Source organism: Microcebus murinus, chromosome 13 (assembly GCF_040939455.1).
Source record: "Microcebus murinus isolate Inina chromosome 13, M.murinus_Inina_mat1.0, whole genome shotgun sequence".
Classification (NCBI taxonomy): domain Eukaryota; kingdom Metazoa; phylum Chordata; class Mammalia; order Primates; family Cheirogaleidae; genus Microcebus; species Microcebus murinus.
In genome coordinates, this window is record NC_134116.1 from 62,384,697 (window position 1) to 62,400,199 (window position 15,503).

The 15,503-nt window shown below is 34.4% G+C and overlaps 1 protein-coding gene across 1 annotated transcript in view; it reads left to right on the forward strand.

Moving 5' to 3' along the window:
- INTS6 (integrator complex subunit 6) overlaps positions 1 to 15,503 on the forward strand; it is an 89,733-nt gene that overhangs the window by 48,794 nt on the left and 25,436 nt on the right. The window contains exon 5 of the mRNA XM_012782645.2: positions 11,363 to 11,546. Coding sequence (XP_012638099.1) covers positions 11,363 to 11,546 — 184 coding nt within the window. The remainder of the gene's footprint in view (positions 1 to 11,362; positions 11,547 to 15,503) is intronic.

Genomic DNA, 15,503 nt, shown 5'->3' on the forward strand with positions numbered 1-15,503 from the left:
TTTACTGAGCTAGGGAATGTTGAAAGAGGGATGTTTTGGTGGAGGAAAATCATAAGTTCAGTTTTGAACATGATTACTTTGAGGTACCTTTGAGCCATTCTAGAGGGATGTCAAGTAGGCAGAAGATATTTGGTACTCAGAAGAGAGACATAGGCTGGACATATAAAATTTTTTTAATATTATCTGAATATAGATAGCAACTGAAGCTATGAGTAAGTAGGTTGAGGGTGGAGAGTATAAATTGGCCAAGGCCTAACACTGATTCTTGGGGATCTGTAGCACTTAATGGTTAGGTATTAAAGGTTGAGACTGGGTTGGGGTGAGGATGGAAAATATAGAGGAGCAGCCAGAGAAGAAGAGGAAAGCCGTGAGAGTTATTTCCTTTTGGTGTGAAAGCCAAAGGAAGATGTTTGTTTAAAAGGATGGGAAGTAGTTTTGAATGCTATTTGGAAGCCAAATCTGAAAATCTTCATTAGATTTAATGTAACCGATTATCTGAAAACTTACAAAAACAGTAGTTTATTATTTCTTGTGATTCTGTGGGTTAGCTACATTCAGCTGGGGGCTTAGATGGGGTTGCAGTATACAAGATGGTCTTATTTATATGACTAGGGCTTTGGTGCTAACTGTTGGTAAGGATGTCTTCTTGTCCCTCTGGCTTTTGTCTTTCCATCAGTCAGTAATCTAGTTCAAGATTCTTTACATGGTGACTGGCTTGGGGGGAGGTGGGAGGAGGCATGCAAAAACAAAACTACAAGACTGGGTAAAACCTTGGCCCAGAACACTTTCCTGTACTGTGCCATCTACCACAGTGACCAAAAAAAGGCCATTGATGACTTTGTGAGTTGTTTTAGTAGCGTGAGAGAACTGGGGAACAACTAGGAGATAAAGAAAAATTTCTGATATTTCTCTCTCTTTCCTCTAAACTTGACCTAAACTGGATTGCTAATTTCCTGAATGTTCCCTGTTTTTTTCCTCACATGCTTCCTTTTCCTGAATGTTATTCCTCTATCTCTCCATATTAAAAGCCTACCCATTCTTAAAGTGTTAAAGACTTTCTTAAAATCTTCAGTTTCTCTCCTCCTTTGCACTTTACTCTCTAGCAGTTTTGAAGTTTAATTTAGATTTTATCTCTATTTTTTATTATTTCTTGCCACCTATGTTTAAAATTTTTTTATTTTTACTTATATATCAGGGGTACATAATAGTTTTATATGTTTATATGGTATATGTGATGTTTTTTTTTGTTTTTTTTTTTAATTTCGGCATATTATGGGGGTACAGATTTTAATATGTGATGTTTTGATATAGGCATACAGTGTGAATTAATCAAATCAGAGTAATTGAGTATCCATCAACTCAGTCATTTATCATTTCCTTGTGTTAAGAAAGTTCCAGTTCCACTCTTCCAGTTATTTTAAAGTGTACCATAACTTATTGTTGATTATATATAGTCACTTCATTGTGCTATCAAAGTTGTTCATCTAACTATCTAACTATATTTTTGTAGTCATTAACGATCTTCTCTTTATCCCCTACTCCCTACTTCTCTTCTTGGCCTCTAGTAACCATCATTCTACTCTATCTCAATGAGATCAACAATTGTTTTTAATATTTAGTTCTCACATATGAGTGAGAACATGGGAGATTTATCTTTCTGTGTCTGGCTTATTTCATTAACATAATGTTCTCCAGTTTTATCCATGTTGTTGAAAATTTGCCTCCTATGTTTTGTTTTGTTTCAATCTTCACTCAACATTGCCCCCCAGCCTGGTGAGATTCTAGATTCTCGGTAAACTTTTTATTCGTCAAACTCCCTTAGGCATTCCTTCTGTGAAGTCTTCCTGGTTTATCCCTAAGACAATCATTTATTCTCAGTACCTTATGCATACTTTTACTGTTGTTCGTGTCATAATACATTACGGTTATTTACTTACATGTTTTTGAAGGTAGGAAATTACAATGTCTAGCAGGTTGCCTTTCATTAAATAACTCCTGAGGTATGGCTTGATTTATGATAACCATTCTTATTTTTTTTTTTTGAGACAGAGTCTCGCTTTGTTGTCCAGGCTAGAGTGAGTGCCGTGGCGTCAGCCTAGCTCACAGCAACCTCAAACTCCTGGGCTCGAGTGATCCTTCTGCCTCAGCCTCCCGAGTAGCTGGGACTACAGGCATGCGCCACTATGCCCGGCTACTTTATATATATATATATATATATATATATATATATATCAGTTGGCCAATTAATTTCTTTCTATTTATAGTAGAGACAGGGTCTCGCTCTTGCTCAGGCTGGTTTTGAACTCCTGACCTTGAGCAATCCGCCCGCCTCGGCCTCCCAAGAGCTAGGATTACAGGCGTGAGCCACAGCGCCCGGCCAACCATTCTTATTTTTTTTAAAAGGCCTCACATACTAACAATAAAATTTGTATATTTATAATGACCTCTAATTACTTCTTTGATACTGTGCCAAAGTTCATTAGCACTAGGCCATTGAAATAAACTATAAAGAAAAGTTATAGTTTGTGTGAGGTAAAAGATTATAAGAAATAATATATGATCAAGTTCTTTATATCTCTTAATAAAGCAAGAATTTATGAAGTTATATTCCATGTCGGCCTTAGTGAAAGTATGTTCCTATTTAAATTCTTGTGAGTATCGTACATTGAGCTGAATGGAGTAGTTGCTAAGGCACCAGCATAGGGAATATTTGGTTTTTTTCACCTACTGCTTGAGGTGTCAGGCAGGTTTTGCATTTCATGTCTTTGTATCCTCTACATATGAACACATACAAGGGCCATGCCGATAAGCTAGTTACACACACAGGGAGAGAATAACACTTGGCTCTTGGAGAGAAGACTATCTGGTTCTGTGACCCATTACACACATTGCCATGGAAACTGTTTTTTGTTTTTTTTTTTTTTTTTGAGACAGAGTCTCACTTTGTTGTCCAGGCTAGAGTGAGTGCCATGGCGTCAGCCTAGCTCACAGCAACCTCAAACTCCTGGGCTGCAGTGATCCTTCTGCCTCAGCCTCCCGAGTAGCTGGGACTACAGGCATGCGCCACTATGCCCGGCTAATTTTTTTTTATATATATATCAGTTGGCCAATTAATTTCTTTCTATTTATAGTAGAGACGGGGTCTCGCTCTTGCTCAGGCTGGTTTTGAACTCCTGACCTTGAGCAATCCACCCGCCTCGGGAAACTGTTTTGATAGATAGGTGTATGTTATGTTTGGATGGAGGGAGCACAATTCTAATTGACAGGAAACTGAGAGATGCTTGTGCTCTGATTTATAACTGTCACTTTGCACCTTACTATTGAACTTTACTTAGACTGTGGGAGTAGGACCTTGTTTATTCTTTCATTTGACAAATACCATTCAGAAATAAAAGAATCCGATCCTTCTCCCTGCCCTCTCCCAAACTGGTGGCATAGACAGTCAAGTAAATAGATCATTTAAGTTTAAATGAGAAGTATGATTATAAAAAGTATATATAATTTGAATTGCTTCCATGATAGAACCAGTTGGCAGAACATCCAAGTTCAAGGGGAAACTTTAAGTGTTGGTACATACTAGCCCTGACTATGGTGGGCTCTGGTATGATCCTCACCCAGGAGCCAGTTAGGTTGTACACCAGGAAACATCTGCTTGGAGTTCTGAATTAAAGGTATTTTAAAAGTAAATTTCTTTTATTTTTACTGTTTGTTGACCTCTGTTTAATTTTTTTTTACATTCCGCAGTTTAAAAAATAATAATGTATGAGAATTCTGACCATCTGAGGTCTTAATGATTTTTTTTTTTAAGTGAGCTAGCTAAAATGTTATCTCCCAAATCTTTTTTATTTGGCTTGGTATATCCTTGTTAAATCCCGATATAGTGCCATTCTTATGGTAGATGCTTTATGAATAACTGAATTATTAAAATTTAAGATGAGCTTTAGTCTAATTTTAGCAAAGTCACTAGTGTCAGCCATAATCAAATACAAAAGATCAAATAAAGAAGAAATTGTACTTTTATAAGTATATAAAGTTTGAGCATGCCTAATGATAAACTATCACCTAGATAATCTGCCATTTGTTTTTCAGACCAATGGAGAAGTAAGTTTTATTCCTTTCTTTGGCACGAAATTGAGGAAGTACTCAAAGGTGAAGTGTACTCCAAAGGAAAGGGGAAAAAAAAATAGGACAGACTTCCTAAATTAAAATTTTTCTTTTCTGTCAGCTACGACAATAACTACATAAGATATTTGGGTCGGCAATATCACTAAAATTAATCATTTAAAATAACAATATAAAAAAAATCTCAATTGTATTCAAGTGAAAAAATCTTTATAAGCAATAATTTTCTTTGCTTATTAGTATATTAGACTGAAGCTTTGCCAAGTATAATCTGATAAGGACCCTAATAAAGGCCAGTAATATCGTGGTTATGGGAAAATTATAGCATTATTGAATTACACATGATTTATTCAATTCTAAACATTTGCAGTCCTCCTTAGATGTTCTAGGCTTGATTATATAGCAGGGGTTACTTCAGTGTGTTCTCCAAATAGCTGTCTCCTAATGTACAATCTTATTTTACAATTCATCTTTAAAACGAGGATAATAATAGTATCTACTCCATTCACTTGTTATAAATAATATATGTAAAGCTCATAGAATAGTGTGCTTGGCACTTAGTGCTCAAAATATGCTAGCTGTTATTGTTTATTTTTATTTTTGTTGTTACCTATATATTAAGAATTGGAGGAGAAAAGCAAGGGGGAGAAAAGTATATTGCCACTCTTTTCCATTGGATAAAAGAGTAACTGGGGGAAGAGCATAGGACTGTGTATTATAAAAACAATGAATCTAAAGTGTTTATAAGATGTATTAGTTTGTCGCTTAAAATCACTAGATTCAGAAATCAATGATTTAAATTTTTTTTCTAAAAATAGTTCTTTTTATAATTAAAGTTTCTTTTTTCTTCTAATAAAATTAGTTTTTTTATACTAATATCTCAACATTTGATTTTTTTAAATGCAGATTAAAATTATTTCTTTAGTCACAGGCAGTATAATGCTAGGAGCATATAGAATCAGGGACCATACTACTGGATTTGAATTCTATCTCCCCACCACTTACTGTATGTATACCTGTGACAAGTTGCTGAAGTTCTTTCAACTTCACTTTTTATCATTTGTAAATGAAGAATATAATAGTGCCTGTTTCATTTGTGTATTTTGTAGAGTAAATGAATTTATATATACACATATATAAAGGGTTTAGAATGATCTCTGATATGTAGTAACTACTATAAAAGTATTGTTATTAATGGCTAATTTTTTGTAGCATCAGTAGTTTAGACACTTAAATCAGAAGACTCTAAAGTTTCCTGGGATTAAATCTCAGAAAACAACTCTTATAAAACTATTTTCCCATCCAGTGTTCAGAAATAAAAATCTTACTAAATACCTTGGTAGCTAGTACTGTGATTTTTAATTTTCTTCTTTCTGTTGGCTTATCTTTAAACACATATCAGAAACAGGTTCCTTTAGGAACATGATCCCTTGCTTCAGAGCTCTTGAAGTACTAGAACTGTATTTTATTATTTACCTTTAAATTCTTGGAATCTAAACATGCCTGATATTTGGTAGATACATGAAAAATGATGAATGAATGAATGAATGAATACATGCATAATTTTCAGGAACTATTTTACCCTCTTGCAATATTAACAGCTGTTTAAGAAGAACTCTTTGTTAGGGTCTTTACAAATGTCTGAGCTTTGGGGCTAGTAATCACTATATCTAATCTACTTCTTTTTATATTGAGGCATAGATGAAGTTTTCTCGTCTTTGGTTTTGTATAAAATAATGGCATTGTTATAAAAGAGGTATAGATAACTATTTGAATGAATAATTTACTTTGACAATTATCTTCATATTAATATGTTCTAATTTTCTGGATAAGAATAAGTGGTATAAAAATTTCTGCCATATTTGCCTGTTTTTGTTGTTGTTGTTGTTGTTTGTTTGTTTGGGGCTTTTAAAAATTTAGTAAGTGAAACAGAACATTGCAGGCCGGGTGCGGTGGCTCATGCCTGTAATCCTAGCACTCTGGGAGGCCGAGGCGGGTGGATTGCTCAAGGTCAGGAGTTCGAAACCACCCTGAGCAAGAGCGAGACCCCGTCTCTACTATAAATAGAAAGAAATTAATTGGCCAACTAATATATATAGAAAAAATTAGCCGGGCATGGTGGCGCATGCCTGTAGTCCCAGCTACTCGGGAGGCTGAGGCAGGAGGATTGCTTGAGCCCAGGAGTTTGAGGTTGCTGTGAGCTAGGCTGACGCCATGGCACTCTAGCTTGGGCAACAAAGCGAGACTCTGTATCAAAAAAAAAAAAGAACATTGCAGATAGAAGTGTGTGTCTCCTTTGTTCTCTTACTGGTGTCACTTTCTTCCCCTTCGCAGAAGCAACAATTGTGAATTTGATGTACAGTCTTCTAGTCACAATACTCAATAGTTTACTTATAATAGTAGCGTGTAGAGATGCTATTTTGTGTATATCATATTGCATCTTTTTTTCCCATCTAATATAGTTTTGACCCAGAAATAGACTCACATATATAGTCACTCAGAAAGAGGTACCCTTCCAGTGCAGCATAGAAAGGATAGTCTTTTCAATAAATGGTATTATGTCAATTGGATATACGTTTGGGAAAATATGAATCTTTACCCCATCTCATACCATATACCAAACTCTATTCTAGATGTATTTGAGGTTTAATTGTAAGTGGCAAAATAATAAAGCTTTTAGAAGAAAGCATAGGAGAGCATCTTCATTATCTTTGAGGACACAAAAAGCACTGTGAAAGGAAAAAATAAGATAAATTATCTTTATCAAAAGATACCATTAAAGTAATGACAATAGATCACAGAGTAGGAGAAGATATTTGCAATACTATATCCAACAGAGAACTCATGTCCGGAATATATTAACAATCATCCAAATCAATAAGAAATAGGCAACCCAGATTTTTAAAAAAAGCAGAAGACTTTAACAGGCACTTCACAAAAGAGCATATTGAAATGGCCAATAAGTGTATGAAAAGATATTCAAGTTCTATAGACACCCAGGAACTTCACACCCCACTGAATTACCACTATACACATAAACCAAAATGACTAAAATGAAAAAGACAGTGAGTACTAAGTGCTGAGGAAGGAGGTATGGAACAACAGGTTTTCTCTACACTGCTGGTGGGAGTACAAATTGGTGTATAACCACCTTGCAGAACTGCTTGGCAGTATCTGGTAAAGGTAAATATAATATATTCATACCCACCAATTCCACTCCTAAGTGGAATCTCCAGCAGAATGCATACATGTGTTTTCTACAAAGACATGTACATTCATAGTTGTATATGCATAGCATACCCAAACAACCCAAAGGTCTATCAACAAAAAAATGGATAAGTAGGTTATAGTATGTGTGTGTGCATACGATTCTGCAATAGGAACAAATGATCTACAGCTTTATGTAACAGTATAAATGACTGTCATCCCTATAATGATGAAAGAAACTATAAGCTAAAGAGACTATACTTTATAATTATTATTTATATAAAATACAAATTCAGGCAAAATTAATTTTGGTAGGGGTAGTGACTAGAGGAGACATAAGTTAGTAAGAATCTCTTTATTTTTCTTCTTTTTTTAACCTAGAGTCCTCTGAAGAAGAGAATCTCTTTCTTGATATAAATTTCAGTTACATAATTACATTCAACTTGTGAAAATTCATTAAACTATACATTCTGGATTTATGTTCTTTTATATATGTGTGTTATATTACACCCACCCCACCCCCCCGCGCCAAATTATTTTGAGATGTGTTCATGTTGGATCTTAGAGATCTAGTTATTCATTGCAACTGGCATTTGAACAGACCAGTTTATTGATTCTCTTCCTGGACTTCTGGGATGTTTCTAATTTTCCTCTGTTTCAAATAATGCTGTAGTCAATATTTTTTTTTACATGACTTCTTATGAGAATATATAAGAGTTTCTCTAGGAAGTGGCATTGTTGAGTTACAGGGTATGCTCATTTTCACCTTTAAGAGATGATATCAAGTTGTTCTTCAAATGGTTGCATGTTTATGGGCCCACCAGGAATGTTGGAGAGATCCCATTGCTTTATGTTCTTGTCATCACTTGGTATTGTCAAAGTTTTAAAATGTTTGCTAATTTTATGGCTGTGAAATGGTATCTCAGTATTTTAATTTGTATTATCCGATAATTAGTGTATTTATACATCTTTCTACATGTTTATAGGCTATATGGATTTCTTCTTGGGTATTTATCTTTTGCCCATTTTTCTCTTTGGGGAATTATCTATTCATTTTTATTGTGCATTTTTCTAATGGTTAGTTTTGTATTTTTCTTTTTGATTTATGTGCACTTTACCTTGATTCTTAAAGTCCATATATTCAGGTAGACATAGCCCCCCTTTGTGATTGTAACACATTATTAGAATTTCAACTAAAAGTTAGATTTGGAATAATTCAATCCTAAGAATATTTTTGCTTCAGGTTTTTATCTTTTTTCTGTTTCTGTTTGCCTGCCCTTATTCCTTATTTTACTAATACATTTTAGCTATCACAGACTTTTCTCCCTTCGTGAGTTTTGAGAGATTGGTGGTGACTTGGGGAGGTGGAAATAAGAACTAGAAAAGTGAATAAAAATTTGCCAAAAGTTTATAAAATTGATAGAATCATATGTAGAATGTTTAGAAATATACTTGTGACCGTTGTTGGTTTTTGTTTTTACTTGAAATACGTTCTAGATTTAGCATTGTATAGCCAAAGGCCAATTATTTCATTTTATGCTGTCTGTATTGCAGATGCTCATCATTACATGATTAGTTGTGTTTGTGTGTGCTCTGTGCAGTGCCTGTTATCCCCTGATTCTTGAGACAGGTCCACATATCTGTTACTCTGCAGAGTAATTGTGTTAACAGTTAAAACCCTCTTCAGCCATTGCCATTGATGCTTTGACATTTCTGTGATCTTAGAGTGAAAATGACTAAGCACTTGGTACTTGTGTTTACCAAGTACAAAGGTGGTTGGTTGATCTGTGGAAAAGGAGACGATGTAAACAGTACTTTCTCATTTATCTTCTAGGAGAGTGTGGTAATGTTCCTGAGCTGTTTACAGTTGTTACAGAGCCTTTGAGGTTGGGGAACCTTCCTCAGAGAACATCCTGGCCCAGATTTCTTCAGCATTCTTTCCCTATTGCTTCTGCCTTCTGCCTTAAGATCAGTGCCAGAAAAAGAGCTCATGACTCCTGTCCAGAGTCACAAAATCTTGGCTGATCTTGATGAAGGAATCATGTAACATATTCTCATGGCATGAATCTTTTGTAGAGAGGTGCCAACACAGCGTGGAAATCCAACACACTAGGATTTCTCTTCCTAGAATAGAATTGGATTGCTTTTTTTAATGGTGTAAGTCAATGAAGAAACTTGAATTGTAAATCAGTGTAGAATGACTTCAACCCCCATGAAGTTTAGAAGCCTTCTCCGTGTGATATTTAGAAAGGCTATATGCAATACAAACAATTAGGTCTTGCTTTATGAAGAAATTATTATAAACTCTGACAATTAATTTAGATGTGATAACTTTACACTGTGTTCTATATTTTAAAAAAACCACTTCAGGCCGGGCGCTGTGGCTCACGCCTGTAATCCTAGCTCTTGGGAGGCCGAGGCGGGCGGATTGCTCAAGGTCAGGAGTTCAAAACCAGCCTGAGCAAGAGCGAGACCCCGTCTCTACTATAAATAGAAAGAAATTAATTGGCCAACTGATATATATATAAAAAAAAATTAGCTGGGCATGGTGGCGCATGCCTGTAGTCCCAGCTACTCGGGAGGCTGAGGCAGGAGGATCACTCGAGCCCAGGAGTTTGAGGTTGCTGTGAGCTAGGCTGACGCCATGGCACTCACTCTAGCCTGGACAACAAAGCGAGACTCTGTCTCAAAAAAAAAAAAAAAAAAAAAAAAAAAAAAAAAACCACTTCAATATTTTTAGAAATTAGTCCTCAACTGATTTTGGACTTTATTTTTAAAATTTCATAATTGATAAGGATTTTTATTTTCCTAAGCATACCATTATCACACTTAAAAATATTATTAATTATAGTAAAGTATATTTCAGAATTTCCTATTATTTCAAAAGTCTTTGCTTTTATCTCTTATTCTGTAACAGTTCCAACCCCTTCCCAGTCTCCTCTGTTTGCTTTTTCATGCCATTGATTTATTGGAGAAACCATGTCATTTGTCCTGTGTAATGTCCCACCTTCTGGATTTGACAGATTGCTCCCTTGTGATGGTAGTGGTGAACTTGGTCCTATATTCCCAGTATTCCTTGTAAACTAATAGTTAGAACTGAGGGCTTGATTCAGTTCAGGTTCAACCTTTTCTTTCTTCCTCTTTTTTCTTTTTTTTAGTTAGTAAGGATACTTTATAGTTGATGTTGTGAATGTCTTGTTGCATGTCATATTTGGTTGTCTTCATTTAGTGATACTAAGATCAACATGTGGATTCTGTTCATATATGTTACTCTTGTTGATACAGAGGGGCCTATTAGAATCGTTTTAAAGCTTTTTAAGATTCTGAAGAATCTTAGAGGAGATTCTAATTCAGCAGGTCTGGGGAGAAACATCTGTTAAAATACACAGATGTGCATGTATACACACACACACACACACACACACACACACACACACACACACAAAGAAAACCCCAAACCTCCCTACATTTACTCAGATAATGGTAAGAATCATTGCCTTTAATACATACAGTATGTAACTAGAGTGACAAAATTTACTTTTATGCAAATGATTTGGGAATGTTTGTCTTGTATAAAATGGAGCATATTTAAAATTGTTAAGAACTGGAGAGATGTTCGCGGCTGCTCTGGTATAATAGAAAAAGTACTTACTTGGACGTAAGAGGCCAAATCATTTTTCTCTCCTAGACCTATTTATTTTCCTATGTCTAGAACATAGGAATAACAACATTTATCACAGGTTTGTTTTAATGATTAAATGAAATGATTTATTTGGAAGCTATCTAATACTTGGTAATTGAGTCTAAATCTGAAATACATTACAATAATATAGATTTTTTTCAATTCATGTCTTCAGATTAAAGTTTAAGAAAAATTAAAATAACATGCTATTTTAGCTATATCTGAATAAACTTTTATATTTGAACTTGTTTTTGGAGGGATAGGAGACTCAGTACAGTTTTAATATAGGTGTAATTAAAGTAGCCTTTTCAAAAAAAAATCTTACTGATTTTTCCCCTCCCCTACTTTCAGCTCCATTTACCTCTTAATTCTCCTTTGCCTGGAAGTGAATTGACCAAGGAACCTTTTCGCTGGGATCAAAGACTTTTTGCACTAGTGTTGCGGTTGCCTGGCACCATGTCAGTAGAATCAGAACAGTTGACAGGTGTGCCTTTAGATGACTCTGCAATCACACCAATGTGTGAAGTGACAGGCGGTAAGTGTTTTGTTGACAACAATTCAATGACTTAAAGCAGATGTTATCTGAATGTTTTAAAATGTACATTTCAAAAACTCTATGTTTGTTTTTATTTAACAAGTTAATATTAGGAATTAATAGACATGGTTTTAAAACTACATTTATTGATGAAGGTCTATGATCTTGATTTGAACAGAATGTGGTTACCCTTGGATATGATAATAAATAAATATGGTACCATAAATAAATATGGTAATTTTTTCTATAGAAAATGCTAGTATTTGAAGTTGTTAAACTAATCCTCTTAACTACAAAGATTGTCAATGATTTAGAAATACCATAGTAATGTTTTCTGTGAAAAATGTTTTGAGAATGGTCTCATCATACATTTGATGAAATATACTTTGGTTATGTACAGTTTTTCCCAGAGGCAAGCAGGTAGATTGATAGGTTAAAGGAAACAGGTAATGAGGTCTTATCCAGCTCGTATTTCACTTATAAATCAAATCAGATAGCCACTATGCTAAGTGAACATTAATGAAAATCTTGAAATGAAATATATAATAAACTTAGAACTTCTATAATGTGGAATTGATTAACAGGTGTATTCATTTCATATCGATGTGTATTGCTTGCCTACCGTGTACCAAGTATTGCTCTATGCTTTTGGCTTTCAGTAGTGAATAAAAGACATGGTGTTTTTGCTTTCATGCAACATTTTAGTTCTCACCTAAGGAATTTGGTATTAAAAAGTTCAAGTCTAGCATTCCACTATTTTCACCTGTGATAAGGATTTGTGGCATAGTCTGCAGACAGTGGTGCTCTAATGAGATTCCATCATAGCCTACTACATAAGTTAAGAGAAAATATAAGTCCCAATTATTATTTTAGGTGCCTTTCTTCTAAAAGTCTATGACATTTGTAAATCTGCAAAATTCACACACAAAAAGGGATTGACTTACAGGTATGTGAAATAGATAAGTTAGGAACTCTTATCCACATTATTAAATGTTCCCATTTTATAGAAAATGCTTTTGTGAACTTTTGTAATGCCTTCACAATTTAATTTACAGAGGAAAAAAGGCATATGCGTAATTTTTAAAGGACAGCTTGTTTATCTTCTAAATTTGAAGATTCACTGCTAACAATTGGATGCTATTTTTCATTGACAGTCCTAATTGTTTCTGTGGAAGGATGCACATTTGTATTCATGAAATTTTAGTTTTCACCTTTGAACTGATCCACTTAAAATCCTGATTTTTTTTAACTCTAAGGTTTTTACTTAACAGATTATGAAGGGCTTTGAATGTGGACACTATAATTTAAACATTTTCACATTGGAAATTCCTTACTATGAATTACTTAGTTAGAACTTAGAATTATGATGAAGTTTTAGGACACTATGCTTTGTCTTCTAGGATCAGGAATATTGAGAGTGTGAAATGAAGTGAGTGGCATAATCAGAGTTTGAAAAGAACCTTGGGACATCATGTAGTAGTTACTGTCCTTCCCTTTGGACAGTAATATACTAAAGCTATTTTGTTTATTCTTTGAAAGGAACATCTCCAGTGGAAAAGATTCAGAAGTCACCCTAGGTAACACCTTTCAATGACCCAAAATTCTTAGTCAGGAAATTAAGAAGTCTTTCTTAGTTATATATGCTGAATCTCTCCTGACATAGCAATCCATTTGCCCCTTTCCATGCTCTTGCAAGCAATAATGGAAAGCTGCTCAAGTGCCACTCACCTTTTCACATCTCTGAATAATATGTTTCTTTTTTAATTTAAAAAGAAGAGTGTTCACTTGAAGTTTTAGAGAATAAAACACCAGAAAAGTAAAATGAATAAGAAAGCTAATTCCTGCTGGTGTTTCACTATCCAAATATGTAATCACTGCTAACAATTTCTGTGCATTTTTAAACTTAGTGTTAAGAGTTGTGTGTGTGTTTTTGTGTGTACATTTATTTTTCCCATTATAGAACAATTCACATTCCCTAAGGAAAAATTGGAAAACAATCACCTATATTGCCAAAATAATATTTTTTTATATTTCTTTCTATGTATGCTTTTTTAAAGAATCGTATAATTATAGTCATTGTGGGATTTTTCTTTTGATACCAAGTAATTAATGAGTGCCCACTCTATGCTAAATAACTGTTCTAGATGCGGGACTATAGCAGGAACAGTAGGCAGAAAGCTTATATCTTTGGACTGGGCAACAGATAATAATCATGTAAAATGAATAAATAATATTATTTTAGGGAGTGCTACCTACTATAAAGAAAAAACAATTAGGATAAGGGAGTAGAGAGTAATTTGAGACAGAGAATGAGTAGTCTAGGTAAGCTTTCTTCTGAGGAGGTAACATTTGAGCAGAGACCTGAATAATGGAGTTAATTACATGAAGATCCAGGCAGAGGAAATGGCAAGGGGGAGGGACATGCTCTATATATTTGGAAGCAACAGGAAGGCTCATATGGCTGGAGCTTACACAGAGGAGCCAAGAGTAACAGCTAAGTTTAGAGAGATAAGCAGGAGCCAAATATCAAATAGCCTTTTGGGCTACAATAAATATTTTTTATTTTCTAAGTGTGGTGGGAAGCCTTTGGAGGGTCTTTTAGAGAGGTTGACATCTGGTTTCTATTTCTAAAGAATTATTTCAACTGTTAGAATATACTCTAGAATGGCAAGAATGGAAGCAGGGAGATTAGTAAGAGATTATAGTACTTTGGTCTACAGTGCTAGGCTTGGAGGTGGTGAGAGGCGGTCTCTTGCAAAGGAGAACCAAGGACAAGAGCAGTGAGGGACAAAGGAATCAAGGATGGTTCCCAGATGATTCAGTTGAACCACAAGGATGAATGGCTGTGCCATGAACTGAGATGGGTACACAGGGGAGAAGCAGGTTTGGGGGAGGTGCAGGGATGATAGCAAATGAAAAAGTGTCTAATAAGACATGATGAAAATATCAAGGATAAAAAAAGGATCTTATAAAAATTATTTATAGACTTTTCTAGATTAAAACATTTAATTTTCTTAGCTTCTTTAAGGATTGTTGTACAACTTAGAAATATTCTTTGCTTCTTCTGTTTTACTAACATGCTAATACTGCCTTCACACTCACTATATTTAGTTTGATTTTTTTTTTTTTTGGTGGACTCTACATAACCCAAAGTGAGACAGCTTCTTGCCTGGAAGGAGGAGTTAATATAGTTTTTTCACAATTATAATTAGTGATCCTAGAAACTTTATGCTTCAGCACAAAGTGTCATATATTCCAAGGAGTGAGTTTTGATATAGATAATGAGTAAGCATAGAGAGGAACATTACATAGGATATAGGCTCATTTTATAAAGATCTCTTTAACTTTCAGAAGAATTAATGGATTTTTATTATTTGCCAAATAACTCATGTTTATTCACCTTTTCTCTAATTTTCATAAAGTATCTTTGTTAGTAATTTTATTTCATGTTGAGATCGTAACTGATTTGCTTATGTTTTCCTAATCAATTAATTGATTAGGAAGGTAGACAATTGACACAATCATGTGCACAATCATTTGTATTTTAATGACAGCTTGGGAATGCTTACATCTCATGAAATAAGATATTCAACATTTATATACGCTTCCAAACACTTTGCATATAAAGATGGTCAGCCTTTTTATGTATTGTTTCATGTATATGCTTAAACTAAGAAAAAAATTTAAATTTACCAGTTCTTTAAAATAAGCATGATTCTATATGAATGCTCTATTTTAAATATTGATTTCATATTAACACATTATTTTGGGGGGACAAAGTGTCCCCAGAATAGTTTCTAATACCCTGTAAGGGTTTGAATCTTGGCTGTACTACTGTACTAACTTGGAAAAGTTAGTTAACCTCTCTGTGCCTTAGTTTTCTCATTGGTAAAATAACCCATACAGTTGTTGCTAGGATTAAATGAATTAGTATGATAAAATGATTAGAACAGTGCC